The following is a 25491-nucleotide window of genomic DNA, read 5'->3' as shown; positions in this document are numbered from 1 at the left end:
CATTGACCAAGGTAAATTATGCTACTGAGGAGTCCCTAAACACACTTCTTGAATCTTTTATTGTGGATAATCCACGTAAGTTTGACCATGAGGAATACGGCAAGGTACTTTATGAAGAAAGAATATTGAGCATAAGTGGATTGACATTGGAGAGTTCGCATGATTACAACCGAGATCAATGCATGAAAGACTCATTGAAAGAATATAAGACTGGTATGGTGTATACATGTGATATGGCTACAGGTTCCAATGGAGGAAGAAATATATTACTTGATTCTGATGTCTCTAGGCTTGCCACCAGTGATCAATTTGAAGAACCTGTAGTCACTGAGAATGGAGTCCTGTTTGAGGCCTATGTCAATAAGGCTTCAGATGAAAGCAATGCTGCTTCAGAACAAAAGCACTCTTTGGTTCCTGAAGCGAAAATTGCTAGTCTTGTTGCAGGGTTAACTGTTATTGATTGCAGACATGAGGATGGAGAGAGTTATAAGCATAAAATTGAAGAAACAAATGTAAAGCCAGAAGCTTCAAATGCCATGGTCCAAACTTTTGGGGGGAATGAAAAGTCAAAACAATGCAATTCTGATCTGGTAACCAAAAACCAAGAAGAATATTCCTCCTTGCAAGATACGTCTTTGTTGCATATCTATGATTACCATCAGGATAATGTGAAGCTGATCAAAAGTTTTACTGCTATCAGCAAGCCAAACTCAGATTGGAAGCAAACAAACGAGAGAAAAAACTTTGGCACAAACATTGACAAAGTTGATTCTCCAAAGTTAACTGCTCCATCTGTGGACTTGGATGATGATGAATCATTTGAGGAAAAAGGAGAAGATTATCCACAACACATAGAAGAAGGTTCATTATCAGGGGCGGAACTAACAACCTCAACAGGTATTATGTCCATTGAACCATGTTCAAACAGTTCTATATTTCCAAATGGTGGCTATGAAACAAGAGACAGTGTAACAAGGCTCAGTACTGAATCATATCCTGATAATCCAAACATCTCTTGTCAGATACAAAAATCTCCAAGTTTCAATGGCAACCTCCGAACCGAAACAAGGCCACAAGAATCAGATCAAACTCCGTTGCTTGACCATGATAAGTCTGCAAATGAAAGATTGGCAAACCATACTAGTTTAAATCTCATCAAATCAATGCCTCATGCTGAGTATGAGCAGTGCACGTTACTAAATGAGGAAATGCCTGTGGAAGAGAAAATAGTTACTATGGAAAGAAGTTGCTCTAAGAAATCTAAAGCTCCATTCATAGGTTTCTTAAAAGAAGAAGAAGAAGAAGCTCATCTTCTGGTAACGCCACAAACACAAGATAACCAAGTTGGCACAAAGAAGGCAGTGAAAGAAGTGTCATCAACTTCACCTAAAGGAAAAGAAAAGCGAAAGCCTCGGTCTTCCTTCTTCAGCAGCTGCATATGTTGTGCAACTGTGGCAAACTAAAACCTTTAGAATTACACTTACTCTTATGTTTTGTTTTCGTTTTTTGTGTTGTGAGTTTCTTTCTAATTTTTTTTTTTTTTTCTGAAAGCAAAGTTTTGATATGGAGAGAATGTTGGTGGCTGGCATCATGGTTAGATCAACCAACAGTGAGTGCACTTCAGCAACTATGGTGATTATTCATTTTCCTGATTATTCTCGATCCAAGTTCAAGATGAGATGGTTTATGAAGTTAAATTTTACTTTGTTTGAGGGATTTCATAAATGGAAAGAGAGAGCAACCAGTGGTGATTTGATAGAGGCAAACTTTTTGCCTTTGATTGTAACATTTGTTTATTTTACAATGATTTTGGAGAATTATGCGCATAAACTCGTCACTATGTTTGATTATCATCTCTGTGCTAACCGAATAGATCAATCTGTATAGCTTCAGAGAAGAACTAATTCTTTTTATGGTGTTTTAACCTACCTTAATGACATATCCCCATTCTAAATGACAAAAAAATAGTTATAGTAAAGCCCAAGATTCTCTTGTCCTGTGCCAAAATTATGGATTCTTGGAATCTCAAGAAATTCAGAATCATTTTTTCCAAAACAGAGAGTAACATAAATAACATTAGTATGCTTTGGTTTGAATTGTTAAGTTTCAATATGCACCATAGCAAAACATTTTTTTGGATCACTAAGGGTATACAACTTATAAACTTTCTTCCAATTTATTTAAAACAAGAGGGCATTTTGCTTTATCCTTGTTATTCTACGCATCTTTTACTAGACTAGATAAATCATGAGTTCATTTCTGAAATCAAATAATCATAATATAGTTTCCGATCCACAACATGATGGTAGAGATCAAAGCCACAAGACCATAGAAGTCAATGAAATTCAGTTGTCAGTCACATCACATGATAGCATTGTCTCCACTAGTCCAACGTATTGTTCTTTATTTACTAACGGTAGATGTCACTTACTCAATGGTTGCTTTCTAAAAAAAAAAACGTATGGATTGGTGTCACACTAATGACCCATATAATTGACTGAATTAAGAATATTAAAAAAAAAAAGTGTGGTTAAAAAAGAACTTAAAAATCAAAGGCAACAAGGTGTCAGATTTAAGTGGCCTCTTCAGTTAATGACACATGAGAACATTATAATCGTAAGAAACATATTAACAATGTGCATGTGTCACCCGCTGCATGCCAAAAAGACAGCTAATTGCAAGCTCTCTATAGTTCAATTGGGTTTTTCTTTTTAAAGGCATCACCTTGTAACAGGTGATGTGATTTGTACGCATTATCTTTGGAGAAAGAGTGTACATGTAAAGTTAGTGTAACAACTAATATGAAGGGGACTAGTTTATATCCTACTCCATAAAGATGGAAAAAATAAAAATAAGACTGCAATTGCTAGAAGTCAAGAAAATGACAAACTCGCACCATTAAATTCCTTATAATAAATCACATACTCAAGTCCAACTCAACCATTGATTTTTAAGTCAAAGTCAAAGAATATGAGCTGAAAGTGTTCCCATTCAACTGTAACATGCCTCTTCCAAATGAGAGATGCTAAAACCCCTTCAATTGATTTTCATAATTATAATGTATCATTTAATTAGTGCAGGTCCATTTTCCAAGCAAAGCACGTTATAATGTTCTTTCATTTTAAAATAAAAAACCTTTAAAATATTTTCTTAAACACATTGATTAAGAAATTAATAAAAACACTGATTAACATCTCCCTGTAAAAATTATTGATTAAGACTTTATACAAGAATTAAAAGTATTAACATATTCTTTTTTATACTAAGTTTTATCGTTTAATATATTAAATAATTGGTTAAATTAGTAGATTGATTATTTTAATTTTATTTTAATTTCAGTTTAGTTCTATTTTAGTTTTCTAACTTTCAAAAATATTTTAAATGAGTCCTTTTTCTCTTTTGTAAAAAATATTAAATTCGTTAAAAAATTATTGTTTTCTTTCTCCACTGACATTTATATTTCTACTTTTCCTTTGAGTATTTTCTTCTCTTTTCTTCTTTTTTTATTTTTCATTCTTTCTCTTAACTCTCATCTAATATCTCCACAGCCTATTTTCACCCAATTTAAACTCTAATAGTTTAGTGATTTTTTTTGTTAGATCTTAGCATTAGCGGGACTGTTGGCATGGTGAGTTAAGTGCAAAAGTTATGATGATTGTAGTGGAGGTGATAACATGGACCGTGGAGAAGGTATCAGTGAACTTATATGTAGAAGGGGAAAGAAGAAAAGGAAGAAAAAGAAGAGGAAGAGAATGAGAATTTAGTACATTCAAGTGAATAATAATAACAAAAACATAAGGAAGATAAGGAAACATATTTTAGAGAGAAATTTTTGGAGGCATTGACAGGGGGTAAGAGGAGGAGAAAAAAAAAAAGAGAAGAAAGAATAATAATAATAATAATAAAAGAAATAAAGGAAGATGAATGATAAGAGGGGCTAAAAAGGAAGGGTAAGTAAAAAGAAAAAATTGAATATTAATTTTTAATGGAAATACTTTTAAAATTTCAAAGATCAAAATAAAATAAAATTAAAAGTTAAGGGACTAATATATTAATTTAGTCTTAATAATTTTAAATTCTTTTTATGTTTAAAATAGTAAGTTTTTATGTCTTACTATTTTAATATAAATGGATTTGTTAATGGAAGAGAAATTATATACAAATTTCTTAAAATATTTTTATTTTTAACTTATAAAGTTATTGGTAACTAATTTTAAACATGTATTATCAGTTTTTAGTAAAGACGGAGTCAACCTAATATACTCATTAAAAGTAGAACTTGACTCATTAATTTTAATGGTTGAATAAATTTGTAGTTTTCTTAATTTGGCTCGATTAGACTTGCATCAAAAGCAGGTTTGATGTAGGTCGATCCATATAGGGTTGCTTACATAATTTCTTTTTCTCCCTAACCCTCTATATGACATCAGTTTAGATTTTTTTAAATCATAAAACTCAATTTTCTATTAATTATTATTATTATTATTATTGGTGCATTGATAATATAATTAATTATAATATACAGGCCAGTTCACATAAGAGCATCTCCAATGGTCTTACTTACATAAGTTGCTTAAAATTTATTTTATTAATTTTTATATAGGTTCTACAATTTCACATAACTTCTTTTTATTTTTTGTCATTTATGCAACTTTCATCTCTAATCATACAACTCTTAAAAATTTACTAAATGAATCTCATAAATTGTCTTATAATTTTTATTTTATTTCTATTTCTGATTTATGTTATTTTTTGTTAAAAAAAATTGGTATGAATGAGCTCACTTTCTGCTGAATTCTCAATTAAGTAACAATTGTTCAGATATGGTTGCTTATCTAGATGGTCAACTTACCTCTCTTCAAACGGTATTTTTATGTAAGTTACAGTTGCTTCTCTAAATAAAGTGGGTTAAGCATTTGCCATTGGAGATGTTCTAAGTCTCCTATCCGTATAGTGCCAAGTTTTGGCCACCATTTTTAAGGTGTAATAAAAAATTCTAAACTTTTTTGGCCCCACTATACTGCTCACATCAGACTAAGTTAAGCTGAATAATCTAAATTAACAACTCTAAGACATGATATCAAGTTTAAATTTTCAATCAGAATCTTCTTTGCTTTTCTTAAAGTCACAAAACCTTAAAGTCCAAAAGCTATTGTCGATACTTAAAAATAAATAAGAAATGATTCATATTGAAACAAAATAAATCGAAGCATATATTAATCTTTTAAAAGATGAACAATAAAATTTAAATACCCGTTAAAAATAGAGGGTAAATTATCCTAGTTATTTTAAAACATAAGGGAATAGTAAGCTAAAACAGAAAGAATAATTATGGTTTGGAGTTGAACAAATCAAATGGTGTGGCTTAGATCTCACTCTAATGCGTTGGTCATTCACATCATGGGCTACAAAAAGAGTACAACAAATATTAACTGGAACACTTATTTCTGGCGAGGGAATGAGTTGGGTCCAAATGAATTTGAATAAGAAATGTGTTGGGTGAAAGTTTCATCCAATATTCATCATCATCTTGACAAATTCATCATAGTTAACTTGACCATCACCATCCAAATCTGCTTCTTTAATCATCTGCTCCACCTCCTCATCAGTAAGTTTTTCACCCAGATTGATCATTACGTGTCTCAGCTGCAAAACATGGAAATATTTTATTATATGGGTGTGCACACATGTGTGTCTTTGTGAATATACATAGTTATTACTTACTAATAAGTAATTAAGAAAGTGGAAACTGAAAATCAAGATTCTCTTCCACACTTTAAATGTCAAAACCCAAGACCAATTTTAAATCAAACAGCTATTATTCATCAGTTGCCGAAAGGTACAAAGTACTGTCCTAGATGTGCATTATTAAGGGTGCGTATAATTATTAGCAAAAGAAAAAAGATGCGTATAATTTTGTACATGAAATTAATGTACCTTTTTTTTTTATTAAGTTTATGTAAAGTCACTTAGATGATATATTCTTTTATCTCCTCTTTCTAATACATGCCCATTTCGTTTCCTTTTTACTATAAATTTATTAGAGAGAGTTCAAGAAAAACTTAAAACTCATGTATATAAAGAAAAAAATTAATACTTATTTAAAAAAATAAAATTAAAAACATACTTATATAAAGTTAAAACGAAAGTAATTTCGTGAATTTTATTTATAATATATTATGAATGATTGTGGTTAAAAATGAATAAATACAAAATTATAAACATTTATATTAAAACATCGATAACTGAAAGAGGAAATTTTATTAAGATAGGTTGAAGTATATATATATAAGCATGCCCAAAATATTAAAGAAATGCAAGATGGAAGGGATTGAAGAGTTGTAATCTAGTTTGCACTTTGCAACATCTTGACCCAACCTACTTTGTATAAACCCTCACCTTGGTATAATAGTGTGAATACTTTGAATTGTCATTGCCGTCAAAGAAAGAAAATTAGAATAAAAAGTGAATAGAAAGAATAACGTTTACATACCTCACTAGCTGAAATGTAGCCATTTTGATCTTTGTCAAACACCTTGAAAGCCTCTTTGAGATCTTCCTCTGCATCAGTCTCCTAAATGCCAAAAAAAAAAAAACAGAACTGAGACTTAGTCTCTGCCTTCTGTGTAATGAGAAGGATATTAAGGATTGACAACACATGCAATATTAATGCTTTTGATTTTTTGTAAATAAATATGGAATAGAATAAATTTCATTTTTACATCCTAACATTTGATGAACTTTTATTTTACACTTTTTCATTTTTTTACATTACTTCAACAATTTAACCTCTTTTAAATAATATAAAAGCATAAATGATGTTATCAAAAAGGGTATATCATATTATATTATATAAATTAAAGAAAATTTTACATGGGACAAAAAAAAAAAAAGATAACTGAGTAAAATTTCATTAAATTTCAAGGGTTATGAATTCAATTTACTTGACATAATATATACACTAATATAGAATGGAGTAACAAAGAAGCATAACTTACTTTCATTTTCCTGGCCATTAAGTTCAAAAACTCAACAAATTCTATGGTTCCATTGCCATCTGCATCGACCTCGTTTATCATGTCTTGGAGCTCTTCTTCTGTAGGATTCTGATCCAATGATCTGATGACAGTGGCCAATTCTTCCACAGTAATGCACCCTATTAAACATACATGAAGATAAACACAATTTATAAATAGCCACTATGTGTGTATGTGTAATAACAATTCTATCATACATAATTTATAAGTATTGTATTTATGAAATAATTGAAGCGTGAAAGAATTTAGATTTAACTGAAGAAGAGAGACCTATTTGGTGAAATCATAGATAATGCATAAAAGAGAAAGCTTGCTCACCATCTCCATCTTTGTCAAACAAGCCAAAGGCTTCTTTGATCTCAACGATTTGTTCTTCACTCAGAACATCAGCCATGATGAGCTTGTGCTTCAAATGAAATACTGAACCCGAGAGAGAGAGAGAGAGAGAGAAAATAATGTGTGATGTATAGCTAGCTCAATCTTAGCTGGGTTATATGTAGAACTTCAATGTGGAAAGGCTAGCAAGATTTCTTTTTCAATTGTAATTTAAAATGTGAGTCAAACCACGTTTATGACTCTATTATGGTGTGATAGTTGTGGCTTTATTGTGAGAAAAGAATCAGATTGCAACCCATATCCAAATACATGGGGTGAGGGTGGGACATGCAGATTTAAATGCCCTTCTTGTTTCTTTAATATAACAAATTTGATTTTTTTACAATTTTTCCTTATATTTATTTTTCATTCTTTTTATCATATAGTGTATTGTGTTTTTTTTTTTTTTTTTTTATCTCACTCTTCTTTATATTCATCCCGTACTCTATTGTTAAATACATGTTTGATTGATTTCTCTTAAAGAAAATAATTTTTATATATGAAAAATATTATAAAAAAGTCACTATATTGTAAATAATTTTAGCTCAAGTAAAATTATTATCAGTAAAAAATATCTATATTATATGGTGTCAAGGGTAAAAAAATAAAAATATTAACCTCAACTTAAATAAGTAATTAATAGTAATAAAATTTTATTAAAAAATATGTATTATATTTTGTAATTTTAATATAAAAATATAATTTTTATTTTTGAATGCCAAACTCAATTCTAAAAGTTGAGATTTGAAAATGTTAATGATTATTCTTAGGATACCAATTAAAGAATCAATAAATGATAAATATTTATTAAAATTAAATAAAATGTATTAAAGTGATGAAATTAAGTATATTTTATGATTTTTAATAAAAAATTAAAATTTTAATGTCCTTAAAATGCTTATTAATATTTTTAAAAAGGATATTATTCATAGTATATATTAATGGGGAAGAAAATTGGACAGCTGGAAGGGTTTGATGTTTAGGGGACACAAGGCATTAATTGAAAGGGCAAGACAGAAGAGGGTATGGACTATGAACTATGGGAGGTGTGTAGAGTCCTCTGTTTTCATCAATTTCAAATTTCAACACCACCCACCCAAAGACCACGCTGGTTTGCTTGCACGAGATAAGACCCAGAAGAAGGATTAGAATTTTATAATTCAATTAAGCAATTCTAAATCATTTTTTATTATTCTTCTCACTTAGAAAATGGGGGAAAATAATGCAATGTTTTCATATTTTTTCAATAATATATTAATTTTTAATCAGTATTTTTTATAAATAATAAAAGATATAATAATATTACTGAATTAAGCTTTCTAGAAGCTCTCGTATGCATATACTTGGGTGTCGAATTGATAGATCACTGTCAACGCGCTTTGTGAAATAAAAAAACCAACACGCTTTGTGTTGTACTTTCCAAGGAAAAAAATTGGCATGTACGTGTGGAGAATGTACTCACGTTGGAAAGGGTCAAGATTCGAGATGTGTTACCTTATTTTGCCTTGTTTCATCTACCATTTGGAGCTCTTTTTCATGACGGAGAAACCAAAAATAATTAACAAGTCACGCCTATTTTTAATAAATTTTTTAGAATTTTTTATAAAAAAACAAATAAATACTTTTTATAAGTTAAAAATAACAAATTTTTTTCAGAAATAGAAAAATATAAATTGTTAAGTCACCAGAGAAATTTAATTTATTTTTTATAATATTTTTTACAATGACTTCTTTAAAAATTTATTTAAACTAAAATTAATTTATTTTAAAGTTATAAAATCAATTCTTGCCTTTTTTTTAATACAAAAAATATACATTTCAATAAAAAGGATGATTTAAATTAATTCATACATGTATCTGAATTATATATAATATTCAGAATTAATTTTATCAAATCCGATTTATAAAGTCTACTAATTTTGTTGTTTTACCTTTTTTTTAGTAGAAAAATGGAAAAGAAACGTAAATTCATCTTTTAGTTTCTTTTATAAAATTTTTGTAAGCATATGTAGGATTAATTTCATAGAGTGATGTGGTAACGATTGTTCAATCCCTTAAGAAAGCAGATAACGTGTTTAGTTTCTTTATAATTCCTGAGACTTTTAATCAGTCACCACAACATTTCACAGTGCAAGTACATTCAAATTTCAGAAATAATAAGAATTTATTGGATCCAAGTGTGATGAAGTAGCCTATAAATTTAAATTTCACCTTTGATACCCTCTTCATATTTTAATCTACCCATCTAGTTGGGGTGAAATAAGAAGTGTTAATGGGTTCTCTCTAGGATGTAGTTAATTTGGATTAGAAAGGTTCCCTGTTGATCATCAGGAAGTTGGTATATGAATGAAAACAAAAATGAAATGATCGTATTGATTGTTGTGAATTTTGTGCTACGGTTTTCCTAAAGAGAGAATAGATATATACATCAAGTAATGGAAAACTTAACAACCAAAAGGGACTAGCTAATAAGGCAAGAGAATTAACAAGAAATATTAATCGAAGCTGAAATTATCATTACACAAACGCGGGTTGATTAAAACAACATAGATAATTATGTTTTTTTAATAGGTAAACTTTAAAGTTCGATGTTCTTTATATTTAAAATAATTATAATTATTAATTTTATATCAACAAGCAGTTTTGTTAATAGTTTATTTAGAAAAAATATAAATATTTTTTAATTTTTAAAATATTAAAAAATCACAACTCACCATCTAGAGAAAATATATAATGCTTTTTTATGTTTAAGAGTATCATAATAAGTACATTTTTAATATATTAACTATGAATGAGAATATATTTCTTTTTCCAATATATTTTTGTCCTAAAAATTTAGTCTCTAAGAGTTAATTAATAATATCTTTAACACGTATAAAAAATATATATAATACAGTATACATATACATTGAAGTTTATTTAATGCATGTTTTGATTTGCTTTAACCCTACTGGAATGCGAGTTATGTTTTTACACTACGTAGCGTGGCGTTTAACAACTGAGTGTGCATGTTGAGGCATAATGGACATGCTTTCTTTCCACTCAGATTCGAGATCGGTCCTTATATGTTTTCGCGAAAGATAAAGAAAAAAAAGCCTAACATGAAGAATAGATACCAACTCCAGAACGTACCTAATATTTTCTTGTGTCATACCAACCTCTTAACGATAGTAAGATAAAGTTATGATTATTGTTGCCTATAAACCTTTTAATAAAAAGTATGTGTTATTCATGTTAACTTTCCAGAAGCAACTCATAAAAAGTTGTTGGACTTGACAAAGTCTTATTAAGCTTGATAATTAACATGTCTTTTTTTTTTTTTTTTTGGTTATAAAAGAAAAAGAATATATTAATGACTACATCAATGTCTACATGTGGAAAGATATACGTGGATTTCACGTTTGATTCTAACGTAATCCATAGATAGGTTTGAATGATTTGTGTCACCCGGTGAATTAGGATATAAGGGATTTGGAATGCCAGTCTCATCCATGATCAAATAATTTTTTTTAAAGAAAAGATATAAATACTAATTGCACTCTTCAAGTTGTTTTACGTATATTTAGAGAACTTGACAATATCAGTTAGCAAAATACTTCTATTTGATGGGCTGGGATAAAAATACTCATAAAAATATAATTTATACATTGAAATTGAATATTTAAATAAATTCAAACTTTTTTAATTCAATTTGTTTAGACTCAAACTTATGCGAGCTTGAAATACTAGTACGGAATCACTCCAACTAAGATGCTGAAGGACCCTAATGTAATAAGTAACTCTTTTCAAATGTATGTTTGCAAATTGAGTAGAGCTCTCAAAAAGCTTAACTAGATAAGCCTTAACCCTAACTCATGTGGTTAGAGTTAAAAAGTTCTATGAGACAAAAAGTTTAATAAATCAAAAGTTTTATGAGCCAAAAAAGAGTCAAGGTTAGAGTAAGGACTTTATGGGCTAAAAGATTTTAATGAAACTAAAAATAAACAATTGTATTTACATGAATTAAAAAATATATTTAAGTCAAAAAGAGATCTGCATGAAAATAAAATTATTAGAGGATCCCATAAAGAATATCATCTTCTGAACTGCTGAGCGAGGTGCAGGAACTTATTAAACCGAAGTAAGAAATAAGCCAAAATATGCAACACAACATAAGCTTAAGTGGTTGGGTAGTAGGTACTTAACATAGGTTTACTAACTAAACCTGCAATCTGATTTTGCACATTACGCTGATTAGTCTCTTTATAATTCAACTAATTTTGGTATCACTGCTAAACTTAAACTCTCTTTGGCAGCAAGAATAATTTTCATATTTTCTTTTAACAAGAAACACTACAAAAGTTGAGTCCAAAGCCAAAATTAGTAGCATAAGGAAATGGCAATAAGAGTAAGTGCAAGTCAATATTTTTCATATTGATGTGCTAATATCAAAATATATTGTTGTGCCAAAAAGTTAGAACAAAATCAGATAGATATTAGAGATAAAATTAAAATTAAGATTACTCTTTATCTTTTAATATAAAGTGTGTAATGTGCATTGCACACAAATGTGCAACAGTGAATGTTCTATGTCTAATTTCAAAGAATTCTTCTAGTTTCATTATAACAAAGTACTAAAACAAACTAACAACAATAGCTTTTGCATAGGTAAATATCTAATATCCTAAAATTACTCACCATCACCAGTTTCACACATTACAATGATTAGTTAGAACTTGTACAAAGTGGATATAATACCATAAGCATGAGTCTTCTGTCCCACAAAAAAATTCAGCATCAAAGACCAATGGAAGAAGTTGTATGAGTTGGATATTCCTAACACTATACTAAGGGATGCAAAATATAGAATAGTGATATTGCAAAAAAGTGATGTGTTCTAACTTTTGTGCTGATATCATAAATCTTTTAAGAGAGGGGTATTGATGAGGCTTAAAGAGTAATTGGGCTTCGTGAACCAATAGCCTATTAGGAAGCAACCCATGATGGAGAAGAGTATATGTAAGAAAGAAGAATCAGATGATTGAGGTGGCATGACTAGTGGGGAAAGGCAATTAGAGGAGGAGAGAGAGTAATATTTTCTATTTTAGAAAATCAGTCTTGGAGGAAAGGGAGATTCATTCTATTATTTTTCTTTTCTTGGGATAGAGAACCTCTCTAGTTGTTCTAAAGGAGTCTAGCTCTAGGCAATAGGATTTGTTATTCTTCTGTATTTTCTTTAATTTGCAAATAATTCATAATATTAGTATTTTTTTCTTCTATTTTTAATTTCTTTTTAATCTCAAGTTGTGGGTTTGTAACATTTGGTTTGACCTACCAAAACCATTTCGATCAATGAACACCACCAGGAAGAAAGGAAGCAAGGTAAAACAAGGAGAACCAAAAAATACCTAAGCAACGGATGCTCAGGTTGAGGAAGAGTTGGAACGTATGAGAGTTATCATGGAGGAGATAAGACTTCAGGTAACCTAGAACAAGTCAGCGATGGAGATAGTGTGTAAGGAGGCTGCAGAAAACCAATTGAAATTGGTGGAATTAATGACTTGTAGTTTGGAGAAAATCCCTAACACAGAGGGTGAGAATTTCATTGGGCCTAAGAAGACAAAGGATCCAAAGGAGAAGAAAGAGCCAACTAGTTGTGGATTTGGCTTGAAGTACTTAGAGGGAGAGGCGCTTGACGAGTTCAGACAATTGGTGAAAAAGATTGAACTCCCTATGTTCAATGGGGAAGACCCTACTAATTGGATCACTCGAGCAGAAATCTATTTTAGGGTCCAAGAGACTAGTGCGACGATGAGCGTGAATCTTGCTCAATTGTTCATGGAAGAAGGCACGATTCAATTTTTCAATGCTTTATTGAATGATTATGATGACCTAACTTGGGAGGATTGAAGAAAGAATTGATTGAAAGGTATGGAGGGTTGGGAGAGAGGAGTGTCTTCAAGTAGTTGACATCTCTACGCCAAATAAGGAGCATATAGGAATATATATAGAAGTTTGGATGCTTGGTGGTCCAAGTGTCAAAATTACATGACAAACAATACTTCGCCTATTTTATGCACGAGTTACTTGAAGAAATTATAGCGTGGATTAAGAAGTTGCATGTTGTAAGTCTGCTAACTAGCGGTAGAATGATGAACGCAGCAAGTGCTATTGATATGATGTTTTCGAATTGTAACAAGGGGTGACAAGAAAAGGGAAAACACGTGCGAGAGGTGGAAGCTATTCAAGTTACAAGACTAACTAAAATATTTTGGGTCACATCGCTCCAAGAAACCATGGGTCAAGTTGAGGAATTAATGGTCCTGGCTTAAACACTAAAGAAGACTTAGGTGAAAATAGTAGAAGTGAATCTAGAGATAGGGGGACAGGATATTTAGCCTATCAAGACTTGTTGGATAGGAGAAAGAGGGGTTTGTGTTTTAAGTGTGGTGGACCGTACAGTCTTATGCACCAATGCCCTGCGAAACAGTTTCAAGTCATCTTGGTTGGTGATGAAATCCAGATGGAATGTGACGAAAGAGAAACTTTTTTAGAAAATGCATGTGAGGGAGGAGAGGGAGACATAAATGGCAAGTGCAAAGCTCTGAGTTTGCTCAGCCTTGGAGCTAAAAAACAGGAGCCACCTAAGACTCTTAAACTCAAGGAAAAGATACATGAATTGTCTCTCTTTATTCTGGTTGATAGTAAAGCATCAAATAACTTTATCTCTAGAAGATTGGTTGAAGCTATGAGTTGGAGTTGGGAGACCACCAAAAGTATGTGAATACTAATGGAGGATGGGCACAAGGCAGAAACATTTGGGATGTGTCGTAGAATTAGAATCAAAATGGAAGATTAGGAATTTGTGGTAGATGCCTATTTGTTTGATTTAGAGGACATTGATATGATCTTAGGTATGTCATGGTTGATTTCTTTGGGTGAAATGGTTTTTTAATAGAAAAAGCAAACCATAAAGAAACACTTCAAGGAACCAAGATGTTGAAAGGGGTACCTCGAGAGAAGTTGTTATTTGTGTCTTTCTATATTATGTTGGATGAAAATCAAGGGGTAGCAAATAAGGGACTTACGGTTGTTTGATAGGAGGCATTAGAGAAAATTTTGAGGTGTTATGATGATTTCTTCAAAGAACCCAGAGGACTACCTCTAATTCATGCTAAGGAATATGGTATCACACTTAAACCTGAACAAAAGCCTATTAATGTGAGGCCTTATCATTACCCCTACCATTACAAAAATGAGATTAAGAAGGAAGCTGGTGAGTTGATGGAAAATGGGCACATCCAGTACAGTTAGAATGTATATTCAAGTCCAGTAATACTGGTGAAAAAGAAGAATAACTAATAAAGATATGAATGGATTATAGGGCCTTGAATAAAGTCACAATCCCCAATAAATTTCCTATACCAGTCATTGAAGAACTATTGGATGAGTTACACAGAGCAAAGTATTTCTCTAAGTTGAATTTAAAATATGGATACCACCACATTCTTATGAAAGTCGAAAACATTCCCAAAACTGCATTTAGAAACCATAAAGGTCATTTGCCAACAAGGAGAAATGCAATTTTGACTAAAAAAGTGTTGAATATCTTGGGCACATGATCTTAATTTAAGGCGTATCAGTTGATCCTGCCAAGGTAAGTAATGTGTTTGATTGGCCTGTACCAAAAAATGTGAAGGGAGTGTGGGTTCTTATGCCTCATAAATTACTATTAGAAATTTATCAAGAATTACGGAAAAATTACAAGACCACTCAATGAGTTGACGAAGAAGGACTGCTTTGGGTGGAATAAAAATTCCCAAAGAGCATTTGAAGAACTGCTAAAGCTACCAAGTTTTGAAATGGAATTTGAACTGGAATGCGACGCGTCCAAGACCATAATTGGGGCCATTTTGATACAAGACCGTCAACCTATGGCTTACTATAGCAAAGCGTTGGAGTCATGAAATTTATCCAAATCTTTCTATCAGAAGGAATTAATGGCAGTGACTCTAGCTATCCAACATTGGAGACTATACTTGTTGGATAAGAAATTAAGGTATTTTCTAATCAAAAGAGCCTTAAACAACTGTTACAATAGCGAATCACCATGGAAAGTCAACATAATTGGTTGGCTAAATTATTGAGGTACAATTTTGAGATTATTTATAAAACAGGACAAGAGAACAAAGGTGCAGATGCTTTTTCAAGGAGTAAAGAAGGGTTGGAACTGAGGAGTATGATCTACATTCCCATTTGGTTGGATTATCAAGCGTTAGTTGCTGAAGTACACGAAGATGCTAAATGGAAGAAAGTAATTGAGGAGTTACAAAGTGGAACGAAAGTATATTCAGAGTTTATATATAAGCAAGAAGTGTTATTGTTTAAGGACAAATTAGTCATTGCAGAAAAGTCTTCATGGATTCCTAAATTGTTAGAGGAGTTACATGCAACCCCACAAGCAAGACATCTAGGTTTTCATAGAACCTATAGGCATGTGGTAGCCAACTTGTATTGGAGGGGGATGAAAAATGATATATTGAAGTTTGTTCAATCTTGTGACATGTGCCAACAACAAAAGTATATTGCGGCTTCTCTAGGAGGATTGTTGCATCCACTTCCAACTCCAGAAAGAATTTGGGAGGACATAAGTCTTGATTTATCACACGACTGCTAAGATCAAGAGGGTTCAAAATCATAATAGCAGTTATGGAAAAATTAACAAAATACAGCCACTTTGTTCCTCTAAAACACTCTTATATAGCAAGGATGATTGTTGAATTTTTAGTAGTGGAGGTGGTAAGACTCCATGGCATTCCAAGTTCTATGGTGAGTGATAGGGATCCCTTATTCACGAGCTATTTTTGGAAAGAGTTTTTTAGGATACAAGAGACAACGTTGAAGATGAGTATTGCGTACCGTCCCTAAACAAATGGTCAAACAGAGATAACCAACATGTCTCAAAACTTACTTATGTTGCTTCATAACTTATCAAGCGAAAGGGTAGGCTTTATGACTGCCTTGAGCAGAATATTGGTTCAATATAACCTATTATGAGTCTATAGGCACTACAACATTTGAAACTGTATATGGATGCAAGCCTAACCTGATTGTGCGAAGTGTGCTAGGGGAAGTAAGAGTTGAGGTAGTACATAGGGAGTTATTGGATTATGATGAGGCTCTAAGGCAACTAAAGAATCACTTGCTGAGAACTCAAGACAGAATAAAGGTACAAGCTAATAAACATCAAACGAACAAAAGTTTTGATATAGGGGATATGGTATTTTTGAAATTCAAGTAACATAGACAAAATTTTGTAATGGCAAGGATAAGTCCAAAATTGAGTGCTAGGTATTACGGTCCCTTTAAAATTCTGGAAAAGATTGGCAAAGTAACTTACCGTTTAAAGTTATCTTCTTCTTAAAGGATACATCCTATATTTCACGTGTCCATTCTCAAGAAAGCAATGGGAATTACAAGAAAGAGGAAGAATTACCCACCTGGTTGGAGGATGATGGTGCTGAAATCATTGAGCCTATTTCTGTCCTAACTTCCCACAGTGTTCTAAAGAGGGGTGAACAAGTGAATCAATGGCTCATACATTAGATGAGGAAGACAACAAATAAGGCGACACAGGAAGATGAAGTTTTAATTAGAAGCCAATTTTTAGGACTGAGTCTTGAGAACAAGACAATTCTTCAAGAGGGAGGATATTGATGAGGCCCAAAAGATAAGTGGGCTTCTTGAACCACAAGCCCATAAGGGAGCAAGTCATGATGGAGAAGAGCATATGTGAAAAAGAAGAATCAGATGACTGAGATGGCATAACTAGTGGGGAAGGGCAGTTAAAGGAAGAGAGAGAATAATATTTTCTATTTTAGAGAATGAGTCTTGGAGGGAAAGGGGATTCAATCTATTATTTTGCTTTTCTTGGAATATAGAACCTCTCTGGTTGCTTTGAAGAAGCCTAGCTTTGGGCAGTAGGATTTGTCATCCTTTTATATTTCTTTTAATTTGCAGATAATTTAGAATATCAGTATTTTATTCTTCTATATTCTTCTTTCTTCTTAATCTTGAGGTGTGACTTCATAATAGACGCACATCAAAGTCTTTAATGTCATCATACTAAACTTGTGACTCATCCAAATATAAATCCAATTCACTCTTATCAATGATAGACTTAGTTTTATTTTAAAAACATTTTAAACTCCTTCAAAATATGACATAATAACTAAACAAAATAAAAATAATTAAAAGTAAGAAATACATTATGATTAAAATAACATAAAAGAGCATGCATTGAACAACTTTGATTTCTTGGACTTATTTCTTTCTCTATGTAACTTTGATAACAAATTTGATTCATTAGAAAGTTGAGCACCACTTGTAGTACTGAAATTGTTTGCATATTCTTCATAAAGTTTGTCAAACTTATCCTTGAAATTCATGACCTTCTCTTGAGGGTTAAAGGATCAAGCTTAGAAGTCAAGCTTTAAACGAGGGTCAAGGATAGCTCTAAAAACTAACACTACATTCGTGCATACATATCCTTTATAACATCATTCTTATTTAATAAATATTTATTTAGCAAACATTCAATCTTCCAAAATTGCATAAAATACAAATTTGAAGTCGGATAACAAGAACTAGATACCGCATTTGTAGTCTTATAAAACAACTCTAAAAATTCACACAATTTTTCTCCTTTCCTCTAATCATCATATGATGGGCAATATTTATAATTCATATCAACCAACTCAAGAATATCAAAAACTTTTTCAATTTTGATTGCACTCTTAAGTATCAAGTAAGTCGAATTCCACCTACTAGACACATTTAATTTAAACTAACTTGTTGCTTCTATTCCAGCATCTTGCACACAATCTTGAAATTTAAACATCTTTTGATCTAATTATCTCACATACTTAACCCTCTAATTTTAAAGAATGCTTTATTAACTACTTTTTTATCATTTTATACAATCAATTAAGTATATGAGCAGAACAACACACATGAAAAATATTCTCCATCACGCAATAAACTATTCATTACACTAAGATAGTTCTTCAAGATATCTTGTATATTGTCATTGGCAGAAGCATTATCTGAGGTAATAATTTTTTTTTTTCATCAATTCCTCATTGCTTCAAACAATCAAATAAAGTGGCTTTTAATTCAATTCCAGCGTGAGGTGGTTTAATTAGACAAAAATTAAAAATAATTCTCATCAATAAAATGAACAGTTTAGCAAATATAACCCTCACTAGTATATTTTGTCCAAACTTCAAAGATGAGAGATGTTCTGTTAGGAATATTAGACATGAATTCTTTGAGTTTTTCCTTCTCTTTCATGTAAATTTTTTCAACATCTGACACAATAGTATTCCTAGAGGACATTACAACATCAGGATCCACATAATTAATCAACTCTTTGATCATATCATACTTTGCAAAGTTGAAAGGAAGGTTATGTTTAATTATGGCTTGTGCAAGGATGTTACGTTGGGTCTTTTGGTTAATCTTTCTCGCACCAAAATTTACATCTTCAATAGGAATTGCATCTATACCTGAACTTTGAATGATTTTACAAATTGAAATATGTTGACTTAATTGTGAAGTTTCATAATGACCTTTTATCTTGGGATTTTTTTTCTAACAGCACAATTATGACCACAATATCTACACACAACGCTTATACAATCAAATTAAGTATATGATCAAAACAATGCACATAAAAATTATCTTCTCCATAAGTGTATCATATATCTATCTAAACAATTTTTGTAGGATAAAATCACCGTGAGAGAATTAGAATATCATATGATTAATTAATTTCATTACAGACTTTGTCAATAATTTGAACTACTGCGCTATAATTTTAGTAGAATCAGCTTGTTACTCGAATTTTTCCTAATAAAAAATTTACTATTCAGCTGATCAAGTCAAAGTTAAAGAGATCTTGTAGATTAGAGCTTTAAATTAGTGAAATAAAGTATTTACTTCAATCTTATAGAATAATTAGTTTATATGTTGATATGTTATGACAGTTTTAGAGAAGTATTCAGTGCACTTCCTAATTTAATTCCTTTATTATAAGAAGATTTTTTTTGGCTTTCTTAGGATGATTCCTTAGTTTCTTGTGTGTTTAGGCCTTAGTGTCTCATTGAGTATAAAAGTAATAATAATAATAATAATAATTCAATAGTGATAATAAATTTGGCAATAAAATGCCCTACAAGTGAACTAAATAATACAAAATACAAGATAATAAAATGAATCTGTAATTTATGTTTCATAAGATGGTTAGAGGGGTTTATAATTTTAAAATACCTATTTTTCTCAAAAGGGAGAACAATCTTCATTGTTGTTGACTGAGAGATAACCTTACTTCACAGACACAAAAAAACACACATTCTCATCGTTAACACTAGCATGTTCTATTCATCTTAAAAAATACATCTCAATTACAAAAGGACACCTTAAGGTATTCCTTTCTAGTCATTCAAGAAACATTTTGGTTTAACAGAATAGTTCAATGAAAATTTCTAAACAGATACGCATAATTCTTCTTTCCATTGTTAATATTTGAAACTGGTTCAAGATAAGAAGAATGCACCAAGCAGCTAAGTAATTGGATGAAATGACGTTAATATTGTTAAAATGGAAAAGACCAACATTTTTACTTAAATTGAAGGAGGCCAAGTTAGATTACAATTCATGAGTATACGGTGCCAAAAAAAAGGAAAAGAATTGAGAGAAAGACAAAAAGAGTACATTTTTTACAATAGCTTCCATCATTGATGAGGAAGAGAGACAAAAAGTAGAAATTGGATTTTGGCTACTGAGCACCTCAAATGGAAATTGTAAATTATGGTGCTCATGTTAAGTATTTTCTTTAGGAGTATATGGTGTGCTACAAATTTATGAGTGTTGAGAATTAAGATTAAGGTTTCCAGACCTTGGATAAAATTTAGGAGTATTTTCAGGATCAAGGTCAACCCATGGGTATCCCTGTCTTGACCTATATATATTATGAGGTAAATAATTTAGTGTCAAATTAAATTTTTTAAATTAATATAGGAACAAGCCTTAATGGATTATTCCAGGGTTGGGTAAGGTTGGCCCTAAGGCTTTGACCCCTTTTTGATAGCTCTAAAATTAAAATGTCATAAGGAAAACAAGTTTGTTCATCTCAACCATCCTCGTCCAAAAATCACTCCAACCTTAATTTTTTTTTCATCCTTTACGATTCAATTTCTCATATAGAGGAAGAACAAGAATGATAGAGAGCACTTCTTAAACAATTTCACCAAGAAACTCAATACAGTCATGACATGCTCTAAGTCATTTATCAATGGCATATGCCACAAGTTTATTTTTCTCCTCCTTTATGAATTTACAATTTTTTTAAAATTTTCTTCTTAAATTTTTTCTTATATTTAGTAATCATTGTATTTTTTTTATTATTTAAGTCATGTATTTTTTTTATCTTATTTTATCTTTGGATTGTTATTTTACGATTCATTTCATATATGTTTTCCATCACTTGTTAAGCTTGCTCTTGTTCACTAAAAGACTTTAACTTTGTGTTTGGCTTTTGAGGGATTCTTAAAACAATACCTAAATTTTTTTTGGTGACTCTCCCTCTTTAAGTACTTGAATTTTAAGAAAAATTAGAATGAAAAAGATATAATTGATAGAATTTATTGAAAAACATGTAAAAAAAAGATATAATTGATGAATATTGAATAAAAAATTATCATACTTTGGTAAGTTCTCTTTGAAACCAAATAATTTTTAGGAAAATATTTGATGAATCAATTAAATACCTTTTGAAATTGAACTAGTTATCATTATTTCATGTTAAATATTTTGAAGTGATTACTTGTAGAGAAAAATAACATAACCGCTCTCTAGATAGTCTTTAGAGAATGGTTAGTCTATAACCGCTTTTCAAATGTGATACTAAAATCACTTTCTAAAGTCACATTTGAAAAGCGATTATGTATTAATCGTTCTCTAAAGTCATATTTTGATAGTGGTTATGTACCAATTGCTCCCACAAACTAAAATTTTACAATACCCTAATAACTTCTAACTTATAAACGCACATAAGAGTGAGGTGTTGGACAACTTGTAATAGCAGCATCATTAATCTCTTCTTTGTCTTATTTTTCATTATCTTTATCTCTTTCTCTATCACCAAATCTCACTCTTTATATCACTGTTACAAAAATGGCAACTTGCCTCTCTCTGCGCTAATAAGGTTAACTTTCCATAACTCTCGGTACATTTCTTACGCTTTTTGTAACACCTTAAATTTAATTCCAATTAAATAATAATTTCACAAATCGGATAACCAAATTTTTCATAAAAGATTTTGAAATAAGTGAAGGGTTACAAATTAATATCAAATAATTGTTACAGGACTAGTTCAATTACACGTTTTTAAAATAAATTATATGTCCTATAGCAGTCCATCCGTCCCTTCACTGAGTCCGATGCTGATTGTCTTGGTTACCTGAAAAATGAATATAAGGATGAGTACTCTACACTACCCAAAAGCACATAGTCAGCATAGAGTCTCACCTCCAGCACATTACCAATACATTAAGCAAATACAATCACAGGCAACATTTCACATTCACAAGCACAATACACAAACTCGTGCATACGCACAACAGCCACACTCACTATAGCATTGTGATCACAGATTTACACCATGAATGGTCGCCGGTTACTCCCGTCTCACAGATACCACGTGGGCAGTCACGGGTCGCTCAGCAAAGATAATGGCCAGAGGTCTAGTCAAGAAGAAAGTGTGTAGCCCGTGGTGCACTCGTTCCACAGTCGGTGTCAGCACCACTCCCTCTTCCCCAAGGTATTTCTATTGTCCTCATCTTCCACACTTCCAGTGTATCGCTAAACCATTCACAGCACATTACAACGGTGTTACACGCCCTAATTGCATACATTTCAGTATACGGCACATAACCCACATTTAACAGTACACAGCACTAGGCCCATATTTCATTTTCACAGCACACACAGCACACACAACACATAGCCCACAATTCATTCAAGACACACGGCCCCTAACCTATTTCCATTCATATTACACGGCCCTTGGGCCCACATTTTCACAATGTTCATTTAAATATACGGCACAAGTGCCCACACTCATTCTATCACACATTTACATATAATCCAAATCCCTCAATTTCGTATCAACACACATATTGTTCACGTATCACAGCACATGGCTCACATTACATTTCTCAGCAATTTCCTACCCATTAACTCAGTCACAACACAATATTCAGCAGAATATCAACAATTCATGCACAAAAGAGTAGGATAGAATCCCTCCTTACCTCGGATTGAAGACACACACGCTAAATCCACCGAGAGATGATCCCTCTCATAGATTTCGTCCTAAACACATGGAGAAACTCCATGAGAACTCAGGGAAACCACAAAAACAGAGAAAGGGAAGGAAAAATGAAAACCCTAACTGTTTAAAACTCACCTCTAAGCGTTTCCTACACAAATTCGAGCTCTAATCTCGCTCCCGAACGACTTTGGAGGCAATTAATTGGTGGAATAAGGCTTTGGGAATGAAAGGATCAAAGGAATTTCAAAGGGAGAGGGAGAAATAACTCTCCCCTAACCCTAACCCCTTTAAATCTTTTTTCTGGTCGTGACACTCTCGCTACAGCGAGAGACCTCGCTGCAGCGAAAAAATCAAAGAAAACTGCACTCTGGTTTCTGCAGAATCTCGCTACAGTGAGACCCTCTCGCTACAATGAGACTGCACCCAAAAATGCACCCCAAACTGTCGCTTTCTCGCTACAGCGAGAATCCTCTCGCTCCAGCGAGAATCCTCTTGCTCCAGCGAGAACAACCCAGTATCTCGCCCTGTACTTAGGCACTTATCCCATTTCAGCCTAACTAGTCATACATACACATATCCATGTAATTAATACACATAAAACATCATTTTCAAATAAATCAACACACATATGAATATACATTTAGATTTATAGAATTATTAATAATTGATATTACAAAATTCAAGGCGTTACACTTTTCTCCCTATTCTTTCTCTCTCTTAACAATGAAACCTCTCGTTACTTTGACTTCCTTTTATGTGTACTAGTGTTTCATTCACTTGAATGAGGATTATTTATTTAACACTCATACAAACTTGAGTTTCAATGTGACAAAGAATTGATTTTAGTTTATAATAAAAAAAAACTCATGAAAGAAGAAATTTCAAATTTCAGCAATACAAACTCAAGTTTCAACTTAATGAATCAGTTTTGGTTTATAAAAAGAAATTCATGAAGGAAAAAAAATTTTATTTCAAATTCACAGTTTGTAAAAAATACTTTGGAGAGCAGTTATAAAATTTATTCTCTAAGTGACACTTGGAGTTGGAGAGTGGTTCTCGTAACATAACTGCTCTTCAAGTACATCCATTTTGCATAGTGATGTTTGTTAGAGCGGTTTGAATCACTCTCCAAAACAATGCAAAATTGCTCTTTAATATCATTTTTGTTATATTGTATTAGAATAACAATTATTTTCTTTTAAAAATTTAAGTACTACTTTGGGACTAAGAGGAAAAGTGTACAGTACTAAAAGTGGGGAACAATCTTTACATATTGATAGGTAAGTGTCAACTATGCAAAAAATTTGAGAATAATATAGAAATATTAAATTCATTTCTCCTTTATGATCATTAATTTTCTAATTTTAGCCTTTAAATATTTCATCTTGGTAGTCAAATCCTTCGTCCATTCTTACATCCACAGCTATAGCATTTATAAGGAGAGAGGTTACTTGAGAGATTGCTTGATTAGCAACATTAAGACTTTCCTCCACATTAGTAGGGATGAAAACAGGTCAGGCTAGACTTTACTCTAAATAGGTCTGGCCTGTAATATAATTATTAGACCTGAGTTTGACCTGTTACCTGTTAAAGGCTTTATTTTAAGCCTGGCCTGATCTATTTAAGTGGTCTGGCCTGGCATGAAGCCTGTTAATAAAGTCTGTTACAAAAAAAAATATTTTAATATTAATAAAAATATAAATATTTTATTATCAAATTAGTATATATATTTTTCTAATTTTCATCTATGTTATTAATAATTATTAAATAATTATAATAACATTTATATAATTTTATAAATAATTTTTAAAATATTATATAAGCATTAATTATAAACATTTTATATTAATAAAATTTATATTTATATTTTTTTTTATTTTTTAGAAATTTTATAAATATTAAAGATTTTAGTTTTATTTTAGAAACATATTTTGTTTGTTTAAAGATATCTTATATTCAACAAATAAAGTTATAGTAAACACGTAAAAATGATCACAAAAAATAATATTCATACAATTTGTTGAATCAATTAAAAAAATTATTATGTTTTAAAAAATAAATAAATTTAAACTTAATGCAATATATATATATATATATATATATATAATGACAATAATAATAACTATTAAATTAAAAAATAATTACAAAATATTTAATTTTATTTGTTTCATTAATTTGTTATTTTAAATTTACAAATAAACATAAAATTAACTACGCTATAACATTAATCTAATACAGAAAATATTACTGATACAACAAATTAAAACATATACCTATATATTAGATATAAATTGATAAATTAACTAATAATTTAATTAAAACACATGCAAATTACAAAAATTATTATTATATAATTTATTTATAATTATATTATTTATATTATTTGCTACATGGTCTAATTATATATATATATATATATATTATAATATATATATTAAAATAAAATTTGTATAATATTAAAAATTTATAATCATTGTTGTTATTGAATAATATTAATGAAAATATAATTATTTTGTTATCAAATTAGTTTACATATATTCAAATTTTTATTTATGTTATTGATATTTATTAAATAATTGTAATAATTTTTATACAATTTTATAAATAAATTTTAAAATACTATTTGAGCATTAATTATAATTTTTTTATGTTATAAAATTTTTAAATTTTTATTTTTCTCAATTTAATTTTACAAAATTATTAAAT

The 25491-nt window shown here is 30.7% G+C and overlaps 1 protein-coding gene across 2 annotated transcripts; it reads right to left on the bottom strand.

The window, feature by feature from the left end:
* Positions 1-5193: 5193 nt before the first annotated feature.
* Positions 5194-7499, bottom strand: LOC113872128 (calmodulin-like protein 8). 2 transcript variants are annotated; one of them, XM_027509417.1, is made up of 4 exons: positions 7356-7499; positions 6999-7156; positions 6494-6574; positions 5194-5646 (listed from the first exon to the last, which is right to left on the bottom strand). In XM_027509417.1, exons 1-4 carry the CDS (start codon positions 7429-7431, stop codon positions 5509-5511), a joined length of 453 nt encoding a protein of 150 aa, XP_027365218.1. In that variant the 5' UTR covers positions 7432-7499; the 3' UTR covers positions 5194-5508. The 2 variants fall into 2 exon arrangements, with proteins under 2 accessions (XP_027365218.1, XP_027365217.1); XM_027509416.1 differs by having other exon boundaries at positions 5364-5646; positions 6999-7176; positions 7355-7431.
* Between the last annotated feature and the right edge of the window lie 17992 nt (positions 7500-25491).

Source organism: Abrus precatorius, unplaced genomic scaffold (assembly GCF_003935025.1).
Source record: "Abrus precatorius isolate BTA unplaced genomic scaffold, Abrus_2018 Scaffold7, whole genome shotgun sequence".
Lineage (NCBI taxonomy): Eukaryota > Viridiplantae > Streptophyta > Magnoliopsida > Fabales > Fabaceae > Abrus > Abrus precatorius.
Note: the sequence above shows the minus strand (reverse complement) of the source record. Positions and strands in the feature narration are given on the sequence as shown.

Bases quoted from the DNA above. Each gene is read 5' to 3' on its own strand.
- LOC113872128 (XM_027509416.1), bottom strand. From the start codon at position 7,431: ATGGCTGATGTTCTGAGTGAAGAACAAATCGTTGAGATCAAAGAAGCC. The intron at 7,177-7,354 runs TGAGCAAGCTTT...AAATTGTGTTTA, and splicing joins TTTGACAAAGATGGAGATGG to TCTTCATGTATGTTTAATAG. The intron at 5,647-6,493 runs GTATGTAAACGT...CATGTTTTGCAG, and splicing joins GCTACATTTCAGCTAGTGAG to CTGAGACACGTAATGATCAA.